Source organism: Eublepharis macularius, chromosome 2 (genome assembly GCF_028583425.1).
Source record: "Eublepharis macularius isolate TG4126 chromosome 2, MPM_Emac_v1.0, whole genome shotgun sequence".
NCBI lineage: Eukaryota > Metazoa > Chordata > Lepidosauria > Squamata > Eublepharidae > Eublepharis > Eublepharis macularius.
Genome location: NC_072791.1, coordinates 198570543 through 198596994, shown reverse-complemented (window position 1 = coordinate 198596994; position 26452 = coordinate 198570543). Strand labels below are relative to the sequence as shown.

At 45.3% G+C, this 26452-nt stretch overlaps 2 protein-coding genes across 2 annotated transcripts in view; both read right to left on the bottom strand.

The window, feature by feature from the left end:
• Positions 1-3608: 3608 nt before the first annotated feature.
• SP5 (Sp5 transcription factor) lies at positions 3609-6567 on the bottom strand. The gene is made up of 2 exons (XM_054972095.1): positions 6359-6567; positions 3609-5594 (listed from the first exon to the last, which is right to left on the bottom strand). Exons 1-2 carry the CDS (start codon positions 6407-6409, stop codon positions 4569-4571), a joined length of 1077 nt encoding a protein of 358 aa, XP_054828070.1. The 5' UTR covers positions 6410-6567; the 3' UTR covers positions 3609-4568.
• Positions 6568-10098: 3531 nt separating this feature from the next.
• Positions 10099-26452, bottom strand: part of MYO3B (myosin IIIB) — a 307149-nt gene continuing 290795 nt past the window's right edge. Inside the window, exon 35 of the mRNA XM_054972682.1 lies at positions 10099-11162. The gene's annotated coding sequence lies outside the window, so the exon portion shown is untranslated. The remainder of the gene's footprint in view (positions 11163-26452) is intronic.

Below are 26452 nucleotides of genomic sequence, written 5' to 3'. Positions count from 1 at the left end.
CTTTCATCTAATGTTACAGCTCTGGAGGACACTTATAATAGGACTGTAGTCTATTACGACGTTTATTGTATGAATCACCTTGCTTTCACTTGCTTTTTTGCCTTTGTAATCTACTTCCCATGTTATATGTCATACCGTAGGCAGGTTTTTTTGGCATGCATTGTTTTCTAATTCTGTAATACTAGTTTTGATGTGTTTATCATAAGTCTTGCGCTATCTAATTGCATTGGTGAGTCTCCGCAAGAAAAGTGAGCTATAAATGAAGTAAATCAATAAAATAACATCAATGTAAAGACTCCTCCATATGTTATCATTTCAATTGATAAGATTTACAGACGGGCACTAAGCAGCTGCTAGAGCCTGAATATCTGAAGCACTGACACATGCTCTGAGATTGAGCACCTCTTTTTCCATGATAATGTGTAGAAAAGTCATACATGTACTTTTGACACTAGACTTGACCCAGTGGAAGTCAAATTGTGATTGTTCCATTGAAAGAATCGGAACTTACCTAACAGTGCAATCCTAAACATCCCCTGAAAAGGGATGTATCTCTGTTTAGGTTGCCCTGTTAGTCACAACGAACTGGTTGCATCGGTTTCAATGGGGTTGGAGGACTGAGCCTAAGCAGATCTAATCAGAAGTAAGCTTGATTAATTCCATGGGGCTTATTCCCAGGAAAGCATCCTTAGGACTGCAGCCTGAGCAACCACTAATTTTATCTAAATCAAGACCTACCGTGTTAGTGGATCCAGATCAGTATTTGGACCCACTAAAATGATACCATGTGAAACGCCCCCAAGAATTAGTTGTTTTAGGGAAAAAAACTGAAAATTTGTATTAACATTGGGGTGTGTGCTTAAAAAAAAACAGAGCGCAATGTGGTAGCCAAAGTTTTACCCTTGTAAATTCCAATTTGCTTCAAAGGGAAAATTAAGCATATGCTGAAAAATTACGCACTAAAGTCAATGGAAAGTGTGGCTCATCCTGGCTGATTCACAATTTACAGTCGTATAAACCAAGCATCAAAAATGAAGAAAATATCATAATTAGGATGTATTATACTGTGAATGATTATATTCCCAATCTACATAGACAAATTATTTACAAGCTAATTATAACTTTTTTTTCTAAAAACAGTAAAATATAAATATGTAATCAATCTGATCAATGTTTCACTAGACAATGGAACCAACTGTTTTGATAAGCCATGTACAATCCGATATTTACTTAATTATCCAGTTACAAAGAGCTCCAGTACCGTGTCACAAACACCAAGTTATTCTATTTTATTGAGTTTCAAACACTTCAAGATACTAAAGGAGTAAACAACCCAGCCATGAAACTAATAAAATTTCTGCTCTGAAGGCAGAAATATTGAGGTCTAGGCCAGCTTTTATACAAGTGTCTCTGGATCTTTATTGTTTAGCCAACAGCTATGTTCTCAACTGCTGCCTAAAACACCAAATTGATGCTTGATCTTCTCTGCCCGTATTGCACTTACCAAAAATCGTTTGCTAGCAGGGTAATTAGAATTCAGTGATGATGCAATCCTAGAGTTTTACCCTTCTAAGTCTACTCAAGTCAATGGTCTTACAAGGATGTAACTCTGTTTAGGATAGCACCGATAGAGAGTAATCCTAAACATGTTGACGCTGAATCCTACTCAAGTCTATTCAGTGAGGCTTACTCCTTCTGCTGTTACAGCCTGATTTTACACATCTGCTTAAAAATAAGCCACGCTGACAGGTTTAATCCCTATTCTGGCAATCACATACTCCCATCCTAGCCTACTTCACAGGGTTGTTGTGAGGATAAAATGGAGGAGAGCAATGTAAGCTACTTTGAGTCCCCATTGGGGAGAAAGACAGGATGTAACTCAAGTAAGTAAGTAAGTAAGTAAGTGAGTAAGTGAGTAAGTAAGTAAGGGACATTCCAGCTCAGCATGGGAAAATAAGTACTACAAGATTTTGGATAAAAGCTTGACCCATAGCCTGTTTTTAACTGACAATAACAGTTAACTGGAAAGCAAACATTACCCTAAAGGATTACAAATTCAAGTACTTCAGGTGGAGAATATATTGCACTATACGTACCAATTCTACTAGTGATTTCATTTATTCCACGAGACTAAAATCTATTTTTCCCGAATTACCACCATCCTCTTAAACAGACCGCTTTGCCATATTCCCATGAAATCTAATCAGATGTCTTGTACAACCTGTATTGAAGAATAAAATTTATAGGTACTGTTGTCAAAAGATTCTCTCTCACAGAGAACACAAACTATGTCACTAAATATCTAATCAGTTATTAATCTCAGAAAGGATTTCTGCAGAAACTCCCAAATCACCCCATCTGCACAGTGGCATTTTTAGTGCACTTTTGAAACTAAATGCATGCCCAGACTTTAGCTCTGACATAGCAGCTCTGTTTAAATTGTGCTGCAACTGCTACTTCAAAGTCTTCATTTCATATTTAAAGTATTTATCAAATACTGGCATGCATTTTTTAAAAAATTAAACAGGCACACGTATCTATTTCAATGGGAAATTTCTACTAGAACTCCAATCCCACAAAGATACGCTTGAGGGTACCAGGAACTTGCTTTCAAATATGCATAATGAGAAAAATTAATTTTGTCCAGATTTTTAAAACTCAGCTTTTTTTTTCTGGTTCACTTTAAGTGTGTTCCATTTTAAAGGGTAGTTTTGTTTTACAATATAAATGATTACATTTCAAATGTTTTCCACATTTTATGCAAATGTACAGGGACCTCTTCTACCAATGAGTAAAAGTATATTTTATACATTAAGCAAATATTTGGTAAGACTTCTTTTGTAACATCTAGAATGTTGAAACAAAGTTCACCACCAGAGAATTTTGACATCAGGATAAGGTGTGTGTGTGTGTGTGTGTGTGTGTGGAGTTGCCTTCTTTTTTCTTCCATCCTCTCCTATTTAAAACCAAGAAAACAATGAACAGCTGTTAAAATGTGGAGCAATTCTACCCACAAAAAGATTGAGGAAACTGATGAAGCAGCCCTACTGCTGCTGCTTTGCAATGCATATATTTTTCGAATCCAGAATACACATGCAGCTAAATTTGTGTGTGGACCATCTTCAGAAGCACTTCAACGGAACTTAAAATTCTTAACTGTAGCTGGATAGTTCCCATTGCAAGGAAACAAGTCCTCTTGCTTGTAACTGATTCTTCAAAGGCATACTTTCTCTACGTAAGTTACTGGTATAATTTGCATTTGCTGCCCATTTTGCCTCACGACTCAGTCAGAAATCTTGACCGGATTTATATACAAGTTTCATCAACTTGTGATGTAACTGATACATTGATGGTTACGTTTGACAGTTATTAACCCTGCTCAGCAAAAGGAGCTATGCAGAGATAATGAAGCCAAGAAATGAATTCCCCCCCCTCGCATCACACCATGGGCAAAGTCAGTCAACTCTGCATTGCTGTGGAAAAGCTCCGAAAACTACTATGAGACAACTGTTGTGATTTAAACTATTGGGGTGCTCACCAAATAAATGGGAGTTGTTTGTTCAGGCTAAGGAAACACTTAAAAATGGAGCCCCTTCACACAAGGGGCACTTTGTAAGGCCTTCAGGGGGAAGAAAAGATCAAATGAAGCCGACTCAGTGGGATCTTCCTGGTATGACCCCAGTGTTAACGTATTTATTTTCCCCGCTGCAGTTGAAGGTTGCTTTACAGAAATAACTCATGCTGTAGCCCCCATGGGGAGCCAAAGACAAAAAAAATGAGTTTTTAAAATTCAAACAAAGCTATTAAATAAGCTGTACACAAAAAGGTTGACCATTTCCCCTGAAGAAAGACAAAAATTATTCTAATATTCATAACAGCAAGGAGAGGCACCGGACCCTCCATAGTCCAGGGAACACTGTTTAAAACCGTAACCTGGCCGACTTTGGCCAGCTGTCGACCCAAGCAATTCCTGTGAACCCTGACATTGTAGTTCTCATCCTTTGGGGAATCCTGATGGGAATGGGGTTGATGTTGGAGCCAAGGGGGGGGGGGAGTATCCTTGTCCCAGAGCTCCACACTGGGCACACCTTCCAAATCCACTGTGAGTTCAAATTTCAAAGAGTGAGTCTTGAGCACTTCACTTGCATCGCAGGGAGGATCATCTCCCTGCAACAAGATCCATGTCCAGCAGCACCTTAGAGACCAACCAGATTTCCTGGGCATGAGCTGTCCAGAGTCAAAGCTTCCTTGTATGGGAAGAGTTCCAAGGGCTCCAGACAGCCAATCTCCGAAGACCCAAATCCATACAATGGGGTTCCTGGAGGCATGGAGGTCTTGGGTCTGCTCCTTGGAGGGGGATCCTGTCCACCATAAGCCCCCCTCCAGGTGCAGGTCACTTCCAGCAGTTCCCCAAATGGCTTTCCAATAGGGATCCCTGTCAGTATCTGGTGTGGCTGAGGGGGCTTCCCAGGGAAGGGCCAGGCGCAGGCCCGCCTCCTTCCCCAGAGCTTCCAGGCGGGGGTCCAAGGGCCCGGCTAATCCTCAGGCCGGGGGGGGGGGTGGCGGGGTCACAGGTCCGAGGCCGCCTCCCTCTTGACGGCGCAGGCCGGGCCGCCGGCGGCCTTGAGGCGCTTGTTCTGGTGGGTCTTGACGTGCTTGGCCAGGTGGTCGCTGCGCATGAAGCGCTTGCCGCACTCGCCGCAGCCGAAGCGCTTCTCGCCGGTGTGCGTGCGCAGGTGCCGCTGCAGCTCGTCGGAGCGCGTGAAGCTCTTGCCGCAGAAGAGCCAGTGGCAGACGAAGGGCCGCTCGCCCGTGTGCCAGCGCAGGTGCGCCTTCAGGTGCGACGTCTTGCCGTACACCTTGCCGCAGCCGGGCAGGTGGCACACGTGCTGCTTCTTGCGGCCCGGCTCGGCCGCGGCGTCGGGCGCCTGGCAGTTGGGGCAGCGGCAGCGGCGGCACCTCCTGGCCGCGGCCGCCAGGGGCGCCTTGGGGTGCAGCAGGGCGGCCAGCTGCGTCTGGTACTGCGCCAGCTCCGAGGGCGCCAAGACCAGGCCGCGCTGCAGGCCGCCGGGCGCGAAGCGGGAGGCCGGCGCCGCCTGCTGGATACTCCACCACGGCAGGTCGTCGGGCGCCGGCGTGGCGGGCGAGAGCTGGCGGCAGGCCTGGGGCGCGGGCGGCGGCAGCAGGCTGGAGTAGCCCGGCGGCAGGGCGGCCTGGGCGGCGTAGGGCACGTAGGGCGGCGGCGGGCAGCCGGAGGGCAGCGCGCCCATGGCTGGCGGCGGCGGGAGCATCTTGACGGGCGAGAACTCATAAGGGTAGGAGGGGTCGGCCGGCGGCGTCAGGGGCAGCTCGTGGCCTGCCCCGAAGGCCGGCTGCGGGGCCAGCCCCAAGGCGGGCGGCGCGCCAGGCGAGTGGGCCGGCATCTCGGCGCTCCACGGGTGGAAGATCCTGGAGGGCGAGCCCAGCGGCGGCTCGTAGGAGACCTGCAGGAAGTCCGACGGGGCGCCCGCCTGCCCGATCCGGCTGCAGGTGGCGGCAAGCAGGGCCAGCGGCGAGTGTTTGGCCAAGTCCGGCGAGGCGCTCGGCGTGCGATCCTGCGGGACAGGAGGAGAGGGAGGAAAGAGGCGTTAGACGGCCGCCTGCGTCCGGCCCCGGCTCGCCCGCTTCCCTCCCGGCTAGTTGCTCGCCCCCTCGAAAAGTTTGCTGCTACTCACAAAGCACCAGTTGCTGCGCACGTGGGCGGGGAAGCGGCCCTGAAGACAATCGCCTGACTCTGCCGAGGGAGGGACGCCAGGAGTCAGCGTCGCCCAGACCGCCACCTCCCCCGCCCCAGCAGCCTTTATTCCCTCCCCATCCCCACTCCCCAAACCCGGCTGGGCTCTCCAGTAAACCAGTCGCCGGCCCTCGGGGCTCCCCCTCCCCGTCTAGCTTGCCGGAATGGTTCCGACGAACTCAGAGAAGTCGTTTGGAGTTTGCGGCTCGGGGTCCTGGGGGGCGCGGTTCAAGCACAGATGAGAGCTCGTATTCGCGAAGAAGGAAAATTGGGGTCGACAGGAGCGCCTCTTTTGAAATAAAGGCGTTTCTTTGCAGTTTCGAAGCCGTTCAGAAAGTTAATTCTTGGAACTCAAACTGGACGGAACGGATCCGTAGTTCACTCTAATGGGAGCTTTGGGGAAAGAGAATCCTTTCCTCGGGCTCAAGTGGCGCGCGCGCCTTGGGACTTCAAGGTCCCCCCCCCCGGCGATCTTGCCCCCAAGTCGATCGCTTCCCTCCCTCCTCCCCTCTGCTCTCGCCCCAGCGCTGCCACATGCCCCGGGCTTCTCCCTCCCCACCGCCCGAGCGGAACCTGCCCACTGACCTGGAGAAAGGCTTGTAAAGAATCGTTCCGGAGGACAGCCACCGCGGCCATGGCTACCGCGTCCGGAGCGAGGGAAGCCCACGGGGGCACTGCCGCGGCATGGAGTCGCTGCCGAGAAGCCGCCCGGCTTCCTTTCTCCCACGTCCTCCCCCTCTGCGCTGTCCCACCCCCCACCGCCGCCTCCTTAGCCAGGCCGCCAGGCCGGGCACAGCGCGATCTCCGCGGACCGTCTGACTACCCCAGGATCACCTCCAAGAATTTGATAAGGACTTTGCTGGGCCGCCAGCCAGTCAGAGGGAAGATTTAGGGCTTTGAAGTTCGCCGCTGCCCAATCATCAAAGAAGAGCGGCTCTTTCAGAAGCGAAAGCAAATCCTTTGAATCCACAAAGCTCCTATGGTGTGTTTGTTGGTCTGGATAAAAGAGCTGATTATTAGGGGGGATGGGAAGGGAGGAGATAAAGGCGGGACAATTAATGAAGTAATCACTATGTGGGAAATGTATATACACAAATAATTGGATTTTCTTGATCAAAGGGCCCCTTACCGCCTGGAGACCCTCGCGCTGGATATTCAAGGCCCTGCTTTTCGCCCCACCTCTAATTATTCCGTTCTTTATATATATCATCCGAATTCCCTGATGCAGTGAATGGGACTCAATACAATTCCAAAAACAATCTTCACTCGAGTACGTCCTTAACTCCCAATCCACTACGAAAGTTTTACGTTGTTTTTTGCCTGAGAGATTTTTTTATACCTGAGAGTACCTAGCGAGGGGTATCCTTCACAGACTGCCCATCCCCCAAAGCCTATTCTTTGCCCCTTTGCAGTCTCTCTGTCCCCGTTGCGCACGGAGCTTTCAGCCTGGGAGATGCTTTGATCTGTTACGAACAGAGCGACAACCTCCCCCCACCCCTTAATGCCAAGAAGCGCAATACTGAAAGTGTCCGGGGTTTAGAAACGTGGCATGGATTTTATTTATCTAATACCTTGAAAGGAATTGTTATTTTTAGACAGTTATGAAAATGCTTTCCAGACCTACACAAGAAGCCTTCCCAAAGCAGGGAAGAGTTCGGAACAATTCAAGGCTTCTGTAGAAACCTGCATTTATCACAAGAAATCCACCCCCAACTTTTAAAGATTGCTTAGGAACCGACTTCTTTTCTCTCGCCGGACACAGACTTCTAGCCCGGTCCTTTGCATGTCGTAGGGCACCCCCCTCCCCCATGATCTTATTTGTGAAATCTGGGCTTTGCGACCATGTCAAGGTTTTTCAGGTCCTTGCTTTAGAACCAGCCTCAGTTCAGGCGCTGGAAGTCTGTTTCCAAAAAGCAACTTTATTATAGCATAAGCTTTCGAGAACCACAGCTCTCTTCGTCAGATGCATCTGACGAAGAGAGCTGTGTTTCTCGAAAGCTTATGCTACAATAAAGTTGGATAGTCTTAAAGGTGCTACTAGGCTCTCTACTATTTTGCAACTACACAGCTAACTCCTCCGGATCTGTTTCCAAAAAGGCACGTTTGGAAGCGGAGCGGGGCGCAGGCCCTCTCGCTCCAGGCTGTGCTTTAAAAGAAGCCACGCTCCATTCCGGACTGGAAGAGGTCTCAGAATGTCCTTGTGCTTTTGCTCCGCGCATTCCGGCTGGCCTTAGAATGCGGATCGGTGCTTCTAGCCCAGTAAGGCTAAAAAAATAAAACTCTAGAGCGCACCGCCGCTGCCGCTTCTGGCTGACATCTCCGAGAAGCCAAAGGGCCGCCTCCTGAGGCAAGGCAGGCGGGCGGGCGCTTGACCCGGGAGTGCCGGTATCAAGCGCGATCTCTGCGCCCGGGCAGCTGCTGAACTGCGGGCCTCCTGCATCTCCGGAGCCATCTGCTGCTTGGACACGTGCCAAGGTGGGGGGCACTTCCCGGCAGTGTTTCGGGGCGGAGGAAGGGGAGCCTCCGGGCGGCCGTGCCCTTCCCCTCGAGCGGGCATTGCTGTAACTTTCCCCAGGTAACCTGAACCGCCCAGCGCCGGTCGGCTTCCATTGTATCCGTTCTTAAACGCCCGGCACAGAGAGATCTTTATCTGGCTTCCCTGTGCAAACAACCCGCGGCCTCTCCGCGGCTCCCCGAGGGCTGAAGGGGCTTGAATCAGATCGGCCTCTTTGAGGGGATTAGAGGGCCAAGGCCTCTCCCACGGCTCCATATGGAGTCTCGGGGAGAAGGAAAGGCCCCCGCTCGGCCGCCGGCGCCGCCCCGCAGCCGTCAGGAGCGGGGGAGCGTAAAAGAGGCCTTTGCCTCGGGCTTCCTCGCCGCTTCATCAGGACGGACCTATGAAAATGCAGCCACCCCCGGCCATCTCCTCCGAGGGCTTGGCAGGGAGGTAGAGCTGGCCTCCGGACAACAGGTCTACCTCCATGGAGATTGAATCACCGCGGCCGCCCTTGCGTTCGCCCTCGACGTGTCCCATAGGCATCCCACCTATGTGACGATGTGCGTCGGTATCTTTTACACGTGTGCCTATGAAAATACCGGCACCGTTATGGAATCCCAGCAGGGCTCGCCTGCCAGCCCACGTCAGTTTCTCTTTAAATCGATAAGCTTTGATGGTGGGCGACGTCCAGCTGGAAAGCCAGCCTCTCCTCAGAAGCAACGCTGCTCGGGAGTGCAACTCGCCTGTGTGTGTGTGGGACGGCACATCAAGATTCATTCGCCCGAGCTGAAGCAAGACTTCGCTGGGGATGGGGGGGGGTGCTCTCAGCCTCTCCCGGTGTTCCCTGGCGAGAGGGGGGAGGAAAGGTCCTGAGCAGCGTGGATCTGGGCGGGGGGGGGGGGGTCGCAGAGAGAAAGCCTAAGGGCTGGGTCCAGAAGCGCCTTAAGACCAACTAGATTTCCAAGGTATGAAAATCTGGTTGATCTTTAAGGTGCTATTGGATCTGGATCTTGCTGTTCCACTGCAGACCAACACGGCCACTGGCCTGATACTAAAAACTAGAAATGGCTGGTTCTCCATCAATCACCTGCCAATTACTGCCCCAACTAGGTGGGAGAGAGTCCTCTCCATGGTCAGGGCTGAGCTTGCCTCCTCTCCAGGCCACAACCATGCGCCGGCTGCTCCACCAGGAAAGGACCTACCGACCCACCGCTGGATCCCCTTCCCCTTCTGTCAACCAACCATTCCTCCATATTAGCATTTTCCTGTGATGGAGCCAAGGGAGCCAAGAAAGCAAACTCCAAAAACAAAAGCCATCTGGTGCTTTTATTACGACCAACCAGAATCATAAAACACAGGGCGGAAATTTTCAGGATCCCCAGAACTCTTTATTAGGGATGTTGTGTGTGTGTGTGTGGGGGGGGGGGGGGCGGGAATCTCAAAATCTTCCCTTGTCAGTATCCCTGAAACAGTGCTAGCACTGTGGAAGGAAGTAGCCAAAAATGGGAAACATCTTACAGGAAGCACATGCTAAGCAAGGACAGCTGGATGTCCGGGGGGGGGGGGGAGGTACTGGGCAGAGGGGACCCAGAAACCAAACACATCATCTCAATGGACGGTTGGGAGCGCTTTTGCTTTCTGTAGGACTTCACTTTTCAGGGAGAGCATTTAGGAGTAAGTTTTACGTGTTCAGATCCTGAGCTTTTAAAAAAAGTGCCATTGGTGGTAATGAGGCAACTCATGAGTAAGAAGTCTAAGACTTGTAGTTGCAGAACAATTATCAAATCAAATCAAAGTTTAATACGGTCAAAGACCAGACAAGTAATGGCATACAATCTAATTAAAACATACAGTCAAGGTAAACCGTATTGTTAACAGATCTATGCAGAACAATTAATTTCTCTCCTGTCTTTCCACACAAACACAGAAACATTTTTATTGCAATCATACTCACCTGGGAATAAGCAAAGCTTTCTTCTGCATACACATGTACAGGATTGCATTTTAAACCACGTGCAAAGGGTCTTCCGTTTACTTTGCAAATGGCTTCAGGAAAAGCTTGGCAGAAAACTTTGATAACAGTGGGACTGAATGCAAAGTAAGCACACACAGAATGGCAGTAGACCCGCAGCATGCGTGACAGTGTTGCTGAGATGGAGAGTGGAGGAAATAGATTCCGGTTTGGGACCCTGCCCACTGGCAGGAGAAGCCAGCTTCGGGGAGACCATTATTTGCTGCTTCTTAAATGAGTGAGAGTCTGGGGGGATAGGTTCATTTTAGCATCCCGAAATCAGATCTTGCAGTGCAATGAATGTCAAAGAGTAGCTGCTGCGTTTTTTAAAAAAAAGCAATGCATTAGAAGCTCAACATGCCTTTATTTCACAAATTTAGTTTCAGTTATTAAGCAATGCACAGGTAAGTCAAGGCCAAAAACCAATCCAAACATGACACAAAAGCCAAGAAGGGGAGAAAGAATTTTTAAAAAATGGAAAGACCCCAAAATAAACCAAAGCAGAGTCCAGACAACTACACCCAGAACACATTGAGCGTCGCCTTAGGCCCAGAACATCTTAGGCCATGTCAGCAGCTGCAGAAGAGGAGGAGCCCTGGAGGGTCTGCCTCTCCTCCAGTTTGGCCCCAGAGAGGCAAAGCTACGTTGTGTAGAAGCTCCAGCTGGAGCAGACCAGGTAAGAGCGGTGAGGTGGAATCAGATCTCAGGGGAGCAGATCTGCCCGGCCAGAAGCAGGTTGGAGCAGCAAGAGCAGGGGCTAGGATGGAGGCAGGTGCAGATTCTGTCCTGTCATGGCAGGGTTCCCTTGCCTGTGCAGGACTTCTCACTTCTTTCCCCTCAGCTCTTTCCTCATCCTGCAGGGAAAGGGGAGCAGAGGTAACCTGGGGTAGGACAAAGAGGGAAGAGAATGCAAAGAAATGTGGTTTTTTTTCCCCTTGGACAGAGAGGGCACGAGGCTAAGCGAGCAACAGAGCAAGGAAAACCATAGTGTGCCAATCACAACTGAGGCTGCAATCCTGCGCTCAAACTGTGTAATCCGCCTTGAGGCTCAGTGAGAAAGGCGGACTATAAATGATATAAATAAATCCCAATGAACTTTCTCATAAACATACACAAGACTGTGCTGCTGTGAAGCTCCTCCCTTGCCAGTGCCCCCGTCCAGTCATCTGCCATCCTGCCATGGGCCAAAGGCAGGGAAGGGGGTTGAACCGCCTTGTTCCTTCTACCCAGGAACTGACAGCACACTCCAGCTGCCTCTCCCTGCGCTCCATTCTTGGTTCTTACAGGAACCTGCTTTTAAAAGATTCCCCTTCCCCACCTCCCCGGTCTCCTCCCAATCCCCACTCGCCTTCCCTGAGTGGTCTCTCGGCCTATCCAATGAGAGGGCTGGGCAGCCTCTGCAGTCTTCTGGCCCCACACCATCTCAGCCCAGGGTGAGGCACTTGTTATGCCTGGCTCACCCCTGCTGCTGAAGCTCCTCTAGCAGCTTCCGCGGGAGCCTGGGGCCTGCACTCAAAGACCTTGCTGTCAAAGACCTCCCATGGTCCTGGGATGACCGCCTGGGACGAGCCTCGTAGAGACCAACAAGATTTTCAGTGTAAGCTTTCGAGAGTCAAAGCTCCCTTCCTTACAAGAGCTCTGACTCTTGAAAACTTACATGCTGAAAATCTTGTTGGTCTCTAAGGGGCTACTGGACTCAAATCCTGCTGTTCTACTGCAGACCAACAGGGATATCCACCTAAACTATCCTGCAGAAGGAAGGTGAGCCAGCTGTGCCGTTGCCCAAGCTTGGCCACAAGCATTGGCAGCCGCTATTCCAACAGAGCCCGGAGCTCTGTGGAGGCTCTTGTAGCAAGGTGCTGATGGAGGAGGCTGTGCAGGGCCTGGGGATGGTGCCTGCTGCTGTAGTGCTGGTGTGTGTGTGTGTGTGTGTGTGTGTGTGTGTGTGTGTGTGTGTGTGTGTGTGTGTGTGTGTGTGTGTGTGTGTGTGTGTGTGTGTGTGTGTGTGTGTGTGAGAGAGAGAGAGAGAGAGAGAGAGAAGGGCGCAAAGGAGGATTTCACTGCTGGACAGCTGCACTTCTGACTCAGTTTATTTCTACATTTGCTGGATTGCACACTGAATGTTTAATATACATTAAGGATATTATATTTTTCAGAGCAAAGATAATGGGTAATACATTTGCTATGTAACTCTCATAAATTAGATACGAAGCTAACTAAATCGGGCATGTGTCGAAACTTAAAAACAAGCTAAAAATTGATGCTTAAATAAGACCTGGATACCCTTAAAAAATCAGTTTTGCTGACCACACAAGTTAACAAACTTTTCTGAGCGAATCAACTTCATTATGATCTTCCCCCAAACTATTAATGAATAAGAGAGTTCTGTTAGGAGTATGAAATACATTGCTGTAGGGGGGAAAAAACCCTTTTGTAATGATAACACTTTCCTGATTCCTCTTCTTTTCAGATGCATCCTGAAGAGAATGTATGCCAGTCCTCCAATTCTCTCTCCTCCTCCCACCAGCCCATTTTTCCCCTAGTGTCTTCATGGCTTAGGCATATGCATGCACAAAAGAGGAAGTTGTGGAAGTGGCTTCAGTGTCTCCTGTACTGCACCACTGATGTTACTACTTAAGGAAAGTACAACAGCGTGGATTTGCCTGAATGCAAATCACCTTATAGTTAGCATTCTCATTACCACTTCAAACATTTGCAACACAGCGATTCTCACCTTGTCAACAAATGGAGCATTTTAGAAGGAATTTGCATATGGTACATTTTGAAATAAAACTGCATAATTATCAATTCTCTGGGGAAAGAGAGGAGCTGCCTAAATTCTGACTTTCCAAAGCAGCTCCACAGTGCTGGGACCTCCAAGAGTGCATCTAATTGGCTGGGTGTGGGCTTGCTTAGAAAATGTTTTCACACATCGCTATATTACTACAGGATGTCACATTGCATCTCTGTATGTGTAGCAACAGAACTAACAAAACTAATATTGCACTAAATGCCAGCCTGTGACGGCCACTGGATAAATGAACAGTGATTAATTTATTACTAGCAAATTCAATACATGATTTTTAAAAAATCATGTTAATGGTTATGTAATATAATTATATGCCAATCTTCCACCAAGAAGTGCAAAGTGACATACACTGGGCTGTCCTGTTTTGTTTCTCAGGATAACTGTGTGCCTTAATTTGGGCTGACACACACTGATTTGGATCCTGAGGAAAATCTCCTTTGACAGAACATGTTTCCGTCAGTGGACTGGGGCTTTCTTGCCTCCCAACTCCTTTTATATCCCAAAGTGCCCCCTGAAATTCCCAGGAACTGCATGGAATCTGCAGCAGGAGAGGTGGAGGAAAAATCAGCTAAAATCATCTCCCCTTCTGCCCAATGAAATCCTCACCAAGTCAAGGTACTGTCTAAGACCAACTAGCGTGCTTCTTTGGGGTTTGATCCCAAAGCTCACTAGTTTGGACCTGTCATTCCCGTGTATTATACCACCCTGAGTATTTAGTTTTGCTTTTCTATGCTTTTCAGAATGTTCGCTACATTTGGCACAGAAGCAGCCGTGTCCTGTAGGTGCCAATCTGAGAGTAAGTCTTACTGGGTTTGCAGAAGCCTAGCAATTCAGGAAACAACCTGGCACGCTAATGTGGAGTCAGGTAGCTTCCTTGGACTGAGTATGTGTGTTTAGCAACTTGGATGATTCTAATTGCCTTGAATATATGATATATGTCATCAGTTTTAAAATTGTTCAGTCTCTTGATTTCCTGTTTCCTAACAGGTAGTTCATGTGTTTGTGTGACTATACCAAAGGCTCTGGGCCTGGCTAAAGAGGGAATCTTACCCTGGAAATTTCCTTCCCAGAAGTTTTGCTAGATTGGTGACTACATCACTAGTTTAGACAGTCTGACTAGGATCAGGAAGTCCAAGTTTTAAGGCCCTGAATAACCTTGGGACACTCACTCTTTCTGCGCTGAAACTGCTTTTCAGGGTTGTTGGTAGCATGCAAGGAGGAAGGATAGAAACATGCACTAAGCTCCTTGTTTACTTTAGTTATATACTGCCTTTCAACTAAAATGTTTTAATTTTTAAATGTTTTTTTATGTCTTCGTATGTTTTTAAAGCTCTGATTTTAACTGTTTTAATGATGTGTTTTGGTTGATTTCAATGGTTTTATACTGTGATTTTAGTATGTATGTTTTAATTTGTTAACCACCTTTCTGGCCCTTGTGAGGGCAGAAAGGCAGGATATAAATTTTGTTAAACCTACCTGCCTATCAATCTCATTCCTCCTCTTCTTCCAAAATCAGCTTAGGGTTCTTCGTTTTACCCTCACAATAACACTGTGAGGTAGCAAAATACTCCTTACTCTTCGTCAGAGAACTGTGGTTCTCTCTCTCTTTTTTTTTTTTAGAAAATTTTTATTGGTGAATATACTTTTCAAATTCAATACATACATTCCCTCAATATCTAATTAACCCTATCCCCCACCCTTTTCCTCCCCCCTCTCTATCGACTTCCAACAGCTTTCCAACCCTTACCCCCTCTTATTACTTGATAATTCCCTTAGTCTAAGCACATTCTAATTTTTTTTTCAGGTATTCTATCATATATATCAAATATCCTATCAATATAGCATGCTTCTATCAATTATACTATCAAATATTCTATCAGTATAATATACATCTATCATTTATACTATCAATATAGTATAAATCTTATACCCCTCAATATAGCAGACCAGTATAATATAATATAATATAATATAATATAATATAATATAATATAATATAATATAATATAATATAATATAATATAATATAATATATAACAAAAGTCTTAGTTTAAACATATTCTATTTCTTTTAAACATATATTCTATCAAATATACTATTGTCATTATAATATGTATTAACACCCCTACTGTGCGCCCTGCCACCAATGTGGCACCGCACACAGCACCATACTGCACATTCATTATATAATATACAATCTGATCTACCAACATAATAGTATATATAGTATGCCCCATCAGTATATTTATTTAACTATTCCCTTATTCATATACTCTGAGAAAGGTATTACTTATCGTAACCTCCCTATCTTATTCTTTAAAAAATCAGTTCTAAATTTCACCCCTCTTCTGCTATGTTATAATCCAAGCTTAGATTAAAATAGATATAAATTCTTAATGGTAAAGTCACTTCTCTCTTCTGTTTAAAATGTCTTATTTCAAAAGTTCTCAAACTGCCACAGTTCTCCTTTCACATCCCATTTTTTTTCCAAAAATTGTTTCAGTTTCGCCCAGTCCGCAGAGAACTGTGGTTCTCGAAAGCTTATGCTACAGTAAAGTTGGTCAGTCTTAAAGCTACTACTAGACTCTTTACTATTTTGCTACTACAGACTAACACGGCTAACTCCTCTGGAACTGTGAGGTCGGTTAGACTGAGAGAAAGTGGCTGGCCCAAGATTGCCCAACTTGGCCCAAACATTCTAACCCCTATCTCCCTTGGACTTGCTAATTAGCCATTGATTTACTAAGTTATTTTGTCAGCTTTCATTAACTTAGTTTCACTTTGAAAAAAATCATTTATACTACCAAATAAACCTCGTATGAGAACAATATCTCATTTCTAAACAAGATGTAGAAAAAGTGCCTCTAGGCTTCCACAGAGACATTGATTTTAACATCATAGCTTTGTCTATGGAATCCTTTGGCACAGACCTAGAACACACCCTTCTACTTTTTACTTCAGTTTCCATAGAATTACTGTATTTCACAACAGCAGTGATGGACAAACTTTCCATCTTAACCTTCTGACAGACTGGCTTACCTCCTACTGGGGAGATCTATTCTTTTTCTTAATTTATAGCCATGCTGAGCAGGCCACCTTTTAACTGCAGCTCGGTACTTTTATGGCCCTCACAGAGGCTCTGATCACAGTGTCTGTAAAAATTAGCCACTTCCTCTGTCTCTGCCGCTTTCTTGGTAGGGTGCCTCAGCTGTCAGGAATCTCACACAAACCTCGACCAGGCCCCTTTCTGACAAAAGTCTTCTTTATGTGGAATATTATTTTACTACTTACGGATGAATTCCTAACTTTCTCCACGGTACTCTTCTTTTTCTTAGGAAAGTCCTCTGCCTCAATCTAGGGAAAGTTATGTTGTGCTAAAACCCCACTGAAATGAGCGAGGACAAAAATAAGCTGATTTCAAAAGGACGTTGCTTGACTAACTTTCTCTGGATTGGGGCCTCACCACATTGTTGGCAAACCTGAATATTCCCCCTTCGTGTTGTCACTAGAGGCCAAAATAGACACAAGGGCCACCAAGCATGACCTGCTGCGGGCCTGATCTGGATCGGACCATTGCAGCATTTTAAAATGGCTTTAAAATGGCGGCAGCATCGTTGTGGAGGCTGCGAGGATGCCGTCACATCTCGTCTGGCCCTCAGATGGCTCACAAAAAAAGAACGATGCTGTAAAGAATGCAAATATATGCTGTGAGAGGAACTGAAATGCAGTGGTTGTAATCTGGAGGACAAATATAAGCACTGTGGAAATATAGGTCAGGTATTTTAAATAACAGTGAAAACAGGGCTGGTAAAAGTACAAAGAAATTGCCATTTTGATGTTGAGTGGCCTTATCAAAACACATTAACCATTTCAATAGCTTTCTACAGGATGACTGTGTCTTTATAGTGTTTTAGTAATGTGATTATGCAGTTTGGGAAATTGACGCCAATAGAGAATCAATTGCCTAACCGGTGGTTTACAAACTCTGGCAATCTGGGTGCCTCCATTCTGACATTTTTGGGCATCCCCAACTCCACCCCTCCTCTTAACTAGTGCATTACATGTGTTGGACAGCCTTCTGGAAGGCTGTATCCTCTGGTGTCCTCAAAACAATACCGTGGGAACTACTTCTGCTTTGTTTTATAAGCAAATTTAAGTCAAATGTTTGTGTTACCTGTCCATAGTCTATCAGTTCATGTCTCTTAAGGGCAGCTGATTGTATAGGGCCAAAACTCAAAAGGTCTTGACCCAGTTCTAATCAATCTCTCCTCATGATAGGAAGAGGCTTTGGGTCAGAGATATCAAGACACTCCTTATCAGTTAATAACTTCTAGCCAGAGGCCACCTGAACAGAGGGAGGAAGGGGACTGGAAGAACTTTTAGCGTTGCACATAGACACAGGAAAAGACCAGCATCACACAAAACATGAACTTCTAGTATTTAATTGAAAACTGCCATTTTTACTGTCATCTAGGATGCAGAGCAGAATAGCATGTCTCTATGGTAAAATCCTCTGCATTGGAAAATATAGTAAAAACTAGTTCAGATTTATACCTGAAGTCCCTTTGATGACTGTGGCCACTTACAGGGTTGGTTTGTCCCAGCCTGGATATTCCTGGGCAATGTTTTCCCACCTTGCTTCCCCAGAGAATTGTGCTACTTCCCCAGAGAATTGTGCTACCATGTCTTTCCTGTAGTCTTCCTCAAACCTCCTTTTCAGTGATGTTTTGGGAAAGATCGCAGCAATGCCCAGGTGGCACCCATGTAGTTGGTAAAGTCCAGCTCTTCCCAGTCCCAACCACAATAGGGTCATTTCCCCTGGCCTCAAAGGTGGTGATACTAGGGGTTTCAGGCTTTTCTAAGTCAGCAATTGACATAGCATTATAACAATATGTCTGTCAGGTTGTCTGAATTCCCCAGTTTTCATTTTTTTCAAAAAAGAAGGATCTAGCTCCTTTCATTGTGGGCCTATGCCTTTCTATTTATATCTCCACAATGAAAAGGGCCAGAGACTCACTTTTTTAAAAAGTGAAAGCTGAGAATTCAAAGAATCTGATAGGCAGGTTGTTAAGATATGATGCTATAACAATATGCCAATTGTCATTATCCCCTCCCCTGAGGCCTTCAGTGGTATGGGGGGAATGGCCACCACGGGAGATTGAGCAGGCAAAATCTGCCATGTGGAAGCCCCAATGCTGCTGCACTGTTTTGGAGAAATCACAGAAACCTATCCCGGTGTGTAAAAAAGTCTGTATTAGGACTGCCACTCCTTGACTGTCATTTATTCAATTGGAGTTACTGGGTTCCCAGCAATCAATAAACATGTTTTCTGGCTAGTGCTTTAATGTGGCTGGGAAGTTGGAGGACTGCAGGTGGCAGCAGCTCTAAGAGCTCCTGCCTTTTGAAAGAGGGGGAAGTTGATTCCATGCCCTTCCTCTGAGACAGAGAGTCCCCCTATCACCATTCTCACCATTCTTAAAAACAGAGAGGGCTCTGTTGTCATGTTAGCTGGATGGGTGCCAAAGAGCTGAGGTTTTCCCTCTGTCCTTATAAAGGGCTTGTGGACTGCCTGCAGCATGCTTGCAGACTCCCAGGGGTCCCCAGGCCCAGTTTGTACAATGCTGGCCTAAACCTGTTTTCAAAGTTCATCATCAAGCCTGGATTTATACCCATACTGTAGTTCAGTTTTGGTACCCTCAGCCTGCTCAGGTTGCTGGACTGTACCACTACAGTTGAAGGATTGCATATCTGAATCATGTGCTCCAAATTTTGCACATACAAAACTACCATACCAAGAAGACTTTGTCTGGACGTGCTATTTTTGTATGTGCAGTTAGAATTTTTTCATCTATATATGAGGAACATTTCAAACATACCATCCCTTGCCTGCCATCTGAAGTGGTACAACAATTTATACATTTGACTCAAATACCCACTACTCTGGATTAACTCAGTATCAATGGGCAGTATGATGCAGAACAAAACCTGGATGAACTATAGCTCATCCCCTCCCCAAAGCAAGGACCAGCAAACCATGATTTCTACAGACCAAAGCAGCACTGAAGCTGATGACACTGAAGTTCCTTGAACGGTGGTTGGCTCTGCACATTCCAAAATTTTAGGATTCCTTTAAAATACTTCTTTTCTTTCCATTTGCATGTCTACACAGCTCTCACTATGAAGTAAATAAGCAAACAACCCCCTTCTGAGCAGGAAAAGGCAGGCACGCCATCATGTGTCATCTATTCACTTCCTTTATACCTCACCTTTCTTCCCAAGGGGGATTCAAAGTGGCTGCTTTGTTCTCTGCGCCTTCATTTTATCCTCACAACAGCCCTGTGAGGTAGGTAACTTTGAAAGTATGCGATTGGCCCAAGGTCACCCAGCAGGCTTCCAGGACAAAGAGGGGGTTGGCATTTGGGTCTCTCAAATCTTAGTCCAGCTCTCCAACAGTACACCACTTTGGGTCTTGTGCGACGTGCATTTCATTGTATGTCTAATCAACTGGAGACCATGCTCAATGATGGCTTCCCACTATGTGTACTTGGAGAAAGAGACACGTGTGTGTTCCTTATATGTGACTGCATATATGGCTCTTTCCTTTTCAGAAATGGAGGAGGGGAGAAGGATATTGCATTTATTCATTTAATTTGAACATTTCTACCCCACACATCTCCTCAGACTCAAGATGGCTACGATACTGTAAGCCGCTTTGGATTCCAACTGGGGAGAAAAGTGGGGTACAAATAAATAAATAAAGTGTAGGAAAGTCAACATTTGTGGCCTAAAGCAGGAATAGAAATGTATAGCCTGTAAAAGCTTGTGTAAGTTCTGATATATACATGGCACTCATATTTGCAAGGGTCTCACCATTAATTCCACTGCACAAAGAAGATGCATGTGCCCAGGGAACTGCAAGTATCAGAGCTCCCATGCTTATAAGAAATATCACAGCTGGGGCAATGAACTATATATCTCTAGTGGTATATAATTATTCTGGTTCCACCAAGTTTCATCTCAGTGGCACGTTAAGAGATGCAGTTATCTTCTTCTTCTTTTTTTTACTAGGATGGGAAAATTAGAAACACATTTTAGAGTGATCTGACTGTGTCTCAATCTTGGGGCAATTTGTTATAAAATGCAAACCATTTTATGCAATAGGGTAAAACCCACAGGAAGATAATTCATTCCAGATGAGAGTTGTGGTTCACCACAAAGCAGAATCTACTCTAGTGGGGAAAACTTCTCGTACCCGTCATCACTAATTCTAACCCTGGGTGCTAGAATTATGTACCTAAAATTAATCTGCAGGAGCTATTGCATGAACATGAAAAAGTACCTGGTAAAATGAGCATAAAATGTATATGGTTCAATGAAGCTTAACACAATAAGTACACCACAAAAGAGGCATGCAAAAGCAGTTTGGCAGAAGCTAATAGATGTCATCTGGACGGCAATATATCTAAATAAGCACTCAAAAATTCAGGCTAGGTGTCAGTTTGGTGTAGTGGTTAAGAGTGCTAATCTGGAGGTTAAGGACTCTAATCAGGAAAACCAGGTTTGATTCCCCACTCCTCCACTTGAAGCCAGCTGGGTGACTTTGGGTCAGCCACAGCTTCCTAGAGCTCTCTCAGCCCCACTCACCTCAAAGGGCGATTGTTGTGGGGATAATAATAACGTATTTTGTAAACTGCTCTGAGCGGGTGTTGTTATTCTGACGGGTGGTATATAAATCGAATGTTGTTGTTATCTGGAAGCTCAAAACCAAATCAGATCTCCTTATTTCCACAAGCAACCCTCTAGTTTCCACCTCATAGACAAGAGGGCCACCTGGATTGCTGCAGCCCTAAATTCTCTGAGTAGCCCTTTGTGCATCTAGTAATGGGGTAATGGGGTAAGGGCCAGTATACGCATAGGGGGCAGGACGTGCAGATGAAGCTTTAAATTTCTGTGGCTGACCCCATGTACTCCATGTCCTGGTTGCATGCTGTGGGTTGCCACCTGGATATTCATGGCTGGATCTTCATGTCATTGCAAACTGTCACAGAAATATTCGTATTGGCGTAAAGATAGTCTTTAGGCTCATGTGGCAAACGGCTGCATATGAACAGCTGGCTCACTGGAGACAGTCATCAAAAGAAGAATTTAACATACTGAGACTGTTCTCATGGCAGCCATTCCATAAATACCAGACCCAAACCCAACATTACTTCAAAAATTAATGTTCTTTTACGTTTTCTACCTAAAAGGAATATTTCTCACAATTTTAACCCATATTAGCCTATGTCTGTCATTGTGCTGTTACATAACTGCATCATACTAATTATGCCTTGATTCTTGACAAGAAAGGCAAACTAGACACACCATCAGTTAGTTGCTTTTCTTTTAATCATGTAGTATATTAACTGATTATCTGACTGTAAGTATTGTGTGGCAACAGAAAGGTGCCTACAGCCCTGCTCGTGAAATATAAAAAACGCAGCAGTATCTCAGTATTTCAGAAATGCTGTGCTACCACTAAGGATGCCCTGCCACGACAAACATTTAAGGTTCTAAAAGACATATTACATATTCAAATTTGCCTTGCACAAACATCAACATACTCTGGTTTCACCTAGAAATCCCCTTCTCTGGTTTGTTAATAAGAATGATGAGAGAACACATCCCACACCTTTCCATTATGTCATATTGTTGGCTGTTCCTATTTCAAGATGTGGTTTTGGGTGCTGATGAAAAAACTACATTGTCCCCATCTGACGCTAGGCATAAGTGTGAGAACAGAGAGATTCTATACCTTCCAACTGTATGTGTGACTTTATTTAGCTCCTGATTCCCATTGTAATGCAGACTTAATAAGCCATTTTTTTGTGTGGGTTTTTTTTTCGAGAAAAAGGAGATTAAAAAGTTGCATTTTCAGACATGGCTAGTTCATCAAGGTGTATTGGGCTCTAGGATAAACAGGAGTTCTTCTGATGTCATAAAGTGGGCCCTAATCCACAAAAGCTTGTGGTTCAATAAAATTTTGTCTTAATGGTGTCACAAGACTTCTCTTCATTTGTGCTGCAACAGACGAACAAGACTACCACTCTGGAATTACTCACCTGAGCAACACGTGCAACTGATTTTTAGTTTGACCCTTTTGATGCACGTATGAGTGAGAAAGGTCCAAACACTGTCTTACAGCGAATGCCCAACATTTGTGAAGTAGTTGTAGGAATTGGCTATTAGTTACTAGAATAATAATAGTGACTCCAATGAACAAACTCATGGCTCGCATTATAAATATTTATAAGTTGCTCTCCAAGCCATCTCTTTCAAACAAACAAACATGGCTCCTATATTATTACTAAGGTTGTGTGAGTCAGTATTTCTATACCAAATATATACCCAGAAAATGCTTAATGGGCATTATCTGGGTATACCGGATACCTTGATGCTGGATAAATTCGAGTAATGCCAGATAAACCTGAATATAATTGGGTTTATCCAGCAAACACTGTAGCACAGTGGTTACGTGGTTTGGCTGCGAATCAGCACTCTACTGGTCCAAATCCCACGACTGCTACGTGCTCAGTAGTTGGCCTTGGGTAAGCCACTCCTCAGCTCCCGATCTGTATTGTGGGGATAATAACAACACGAACTTGTTCACCGCTCTGGGTAAGGCACTAATCTGTCTAGAAGAGCAGTATATGAGTGCAGTTGTTGTTGTTTTAAAAGCTGGCTGGCTGCTTCTGCAACTTTTTTTCTTTCTGGGGCTTTCCTGGCATTTTCCCCCAGAGGAGGTGGGAGTGAAGCAGGAGGGAGGGGAAGTGAGTTCTCCCTTTCAGGCTTCTCTGGTTTGACATTGGTTTGGTTGGGCTTGCCACAAAGCCCTGACCTAGAAGCAAACCTAACTCTCACTCTTCCCCCCAGCAGGGAAGGGGTATCTTACTGGCTTACTGTTTAGTAAACCAGCAGCAGCTAAGATCCACCTGTGCAAAGTTTGACTTCCTCTTTTTGCAGATAGTATAAAGCTTGGGTGTGGCCAGAGGTGCTAACTTTTGGGCATAAGTCTACAGGCTCTTGATTTGCAAATGGTACTTACGGACAAACCAGCGATTGATTTCCAATCTGCTCAAGCCACATTGTTGTTTTCATACCTACATTGTATTTTTTGTTGTAAACTGCTTTGTCCCCCCTCCAGGAGAAAAGTGGGATATAAGTATTTAAATAAATAAATCACATGAGCCAGGCCAAATTTATTTCTGTGTCTCACTGTTAACCCTTGGGACGGGATGTGTTGAGTTGCCCCCCCCCAACATGAAAAGAAGTGTATCTGCATTATTGTTTCAATTTATTAAGGGGAAATAATCTAAGCTTATGCCGTGACCAGAATAGCCCAGGTGAGCCTGATCTCATCAGATCTCAGAAGCTAAGCAGGGTTGGCCTTGGTTAGTAATTGGATGGGAGATCTCCAATGAAGACTGGGTTGCAGAGGCAGGCAATGGCAAAGTTACCTCTGTTAGTCTCTTGCCCTGAAAACCCCAGCAGGGTTTGCCATACACAGCTATGACTTGAGGGCACTTTCCACCAATCTAAGTTTATAACAGGTCAGCAGGCAGTAAAAAAGTCCTCATCAAACGAACGGGGTGGCTACTCAGCTGGGGAGCATGTACAACTGCAAAGAGAACCACTCCCTTCAAAGAAACAGGACATGCTTTTAAAATAAAAACCTCTTTCACACGGTTGAGACTTGCCATTTAACTGCTGCATTGAGAATTTTAAAAATATTTTAATTTTTATAAACGAAATCTTCCTGAAATAAAAAGCATTGGAGAAACAATGTGGTTTTGCAGTGGAGGGAGGGGGGGGGGAATAACCTGCTACTCCGCTTAAAATCAAAAAGAGTCCAGTAGCACCTTTAAGACTAACCAATTTTATTGTAGCATAAGCTTTCGAGAATCAGAGTTCTCTTCGTCAGATGCATCTGACAAAGAGAAGTGTGATTCTCGAAAGCTTATGCTACAATAAAATTGGTTAGTCTTAAAGGTGCTACTGGACTCTTTTTGATTTTGCTACTACAGACTAACACGGCTAACTCCTCTGGGTCTACTCCACTTAAGGCTCTCAGGAATCACAGAGGCATCAGTCAAAACTCTCAATCACATAAACATGGCCAGAAATGCTGCGTTTCAACCACTGTGTTATGGCAGTTCATTGACTGGTCTATTTGTCGCAGCTGGTTGCTTGAACCTTAAAGAAGTTCTGTCTCACTGATAAAAATAGGTCATTTGGGCTATTATTTTGTCATATGCTCAGACCTTCGAAACCAAGTCAATTTCTCATTCCACAGTTCATTTAAGCTTTCTAATTAGGTGCCTCCTTTAAAAAGGCTGAAATTGAAATGACAGATCATGATAACAATGTAATAAGTGTTTTCATACGCTGGCGTACTTTGGAGGCTATTTGTTGTCGGAAGAGAGGCGTTTGGGGAGATAAAACTCATCAGGGCAATATTCTCAAATTAGATTTTTAAAAAACTTCTATTTTCCCCCCAAAGGTTCCTGACTTTCCTACTTGGCAGAGGCAACTGGGACAGATTTCTTTACCCCCCTCCCAACCTAAAACCTCTCGGCCCCCTCCATCCCAAACTGCTCCCACCACAGAGTTTATTAAATGGCTGGAAAAGGCAGCTGGTCCCACCATCTGTTAAACTGTTTTTCGGGGGCCAAAGGAAACAGAGTTACACCTTCAGCTATGCCAAGTTTTTTTCCCTAATACTTCTCTTGTTGTGCCCCCCCCCCAACCTCCCTACTGCTTCTTCTGACAGCCTGTGGGGGCCTAATCTGAATTTCACGCTCTGATTTTGCTCTTGCTAATGCCTGGGCTGCTTCTGTGAGCTTCTCCTACAGTTGCCTATATTACTTTGCTTTTCAGGAACAAAAACTCTTCCCCCTCCCTTTCAAAGAGGCTCATTTGCAACAAATGCGGTCCTGGCTTTGGAGTTTCCTTTCTTGCCACAGATACTGTATCATAAAGGAAACCCACAGAGAACTAATATCTGACTTTAAAAAAAAAAGGAACACAGAGAGGACCAGGAGCACATATCAGTGGTTTTGCCAAGCATTTTTTTCTATAAATGCTAATAGAGGTAATTCAGATGGACCAACAAAGGCAGAGCTTGCAATTCACTGCAGGTGTGAGAGGCTTGAAACAAAAGGGGTGCGAACCCTAATGGTATTTCTTGTCATTAACAATTCTTTGATCTTCACACTCAAGGCTCTCTTTTATCTGGTAAGGGAGGTTGTGCCCCCCCCCCCCAGCTCTCTTTGTTAACCTGCAGTGCCACTGAATTTTTACTCTTCCTTTAAGACCTCTGCAAGATGTTTATGCTAAGTCCATTTTCTCAGCATCTTTGGGGCACAGCAACCTGTTAAAATGAGATAAACCTCACCGGGTTATTATTGTAACATCAGTAACTTCTAATCATTAAGCTAGAGGATCAGATCAATAAACACAGCACTTAATGTGACTTTAATAAGGGTGCATTTCCTGTAACAGATCTTGGAGATAAACTTCACTGTAAGGAAAGTGGTGCTTCTAACATAGATGCTTGGAGGGTAAGAATAGTATGTTTCTCAAGCACTCATTAAGAAAACTCATTGCAAATATTTCAAATTTATTAAGCCGATACATTCCTGTATTAAGCAGTGCTCTCATAATGGAATCTAAGAATGTTTCATTTTTAGAAAGAAGACTTTTATTTTAATATGCTACTGAAGGCCCTCCAGTAAGAGATTCTTGATGGAGTTCTCACACTAGTATTCTGTAATGCCATCACAAGCATGCCCAATAGTAAAATTGTTCACTCCTCCCCTCTGTTAAGGAAAGACGCTGATAGACAGATAAGGTGGCAAAAAAACCTTGGGTTCTCCGAGCTTTGTACCATAAAACAGTGTGAAAATACTATAAACTTATTAAAACATTTCATAGCTATTCTTAAAGATTATTCCTTTCTTCCACCATGAAACTGAACAGTGTTGTGGTTAGGTAATCCTCAGGACTTAATGATCTAAGCCTCTACCCATCACAGCCATTCTGGGAACTACAATTCCCAGAATGCATAGGGGCAGAAAGTGGAGAAATGAAGATGGTGATGAGCTAGGTGGCAGCTACGGTATGTGTTTGGAGCCCTGTTTGCTGAATCAGGAGGACTGAATGATTGTCCAGACTATGTACCTTAAGTATAGGCATCTTTAAAAAATGCCAGACTCACTGGCGTAGGTGTCTTTGTGCGAATGCACTCCTGGGCTGGCGTGATGATGTCACTTACATCATCCACCGCCCCCAGATACCTGGGCGGCTTTTGCGGGGGCTCTGCTT

Excerpts from the sequence above, each read along its gene's own strand:
- SP5 (XM_054972095.1), bottom strand. The coding sequence starts at position 6,409 with ATGGCCGCGGTGGCTGTCCTCCGGAACGATTCTTTACAAGCCTTTCTC. Across the intron at positions 5,595-6,358 it reads CTTTACAAGCCTTTCTCCAG|GATCGCACGCCGAGCGCCTC; the intron begins GTCAGTGGGCAG and ends CCTGTCCCGCAG.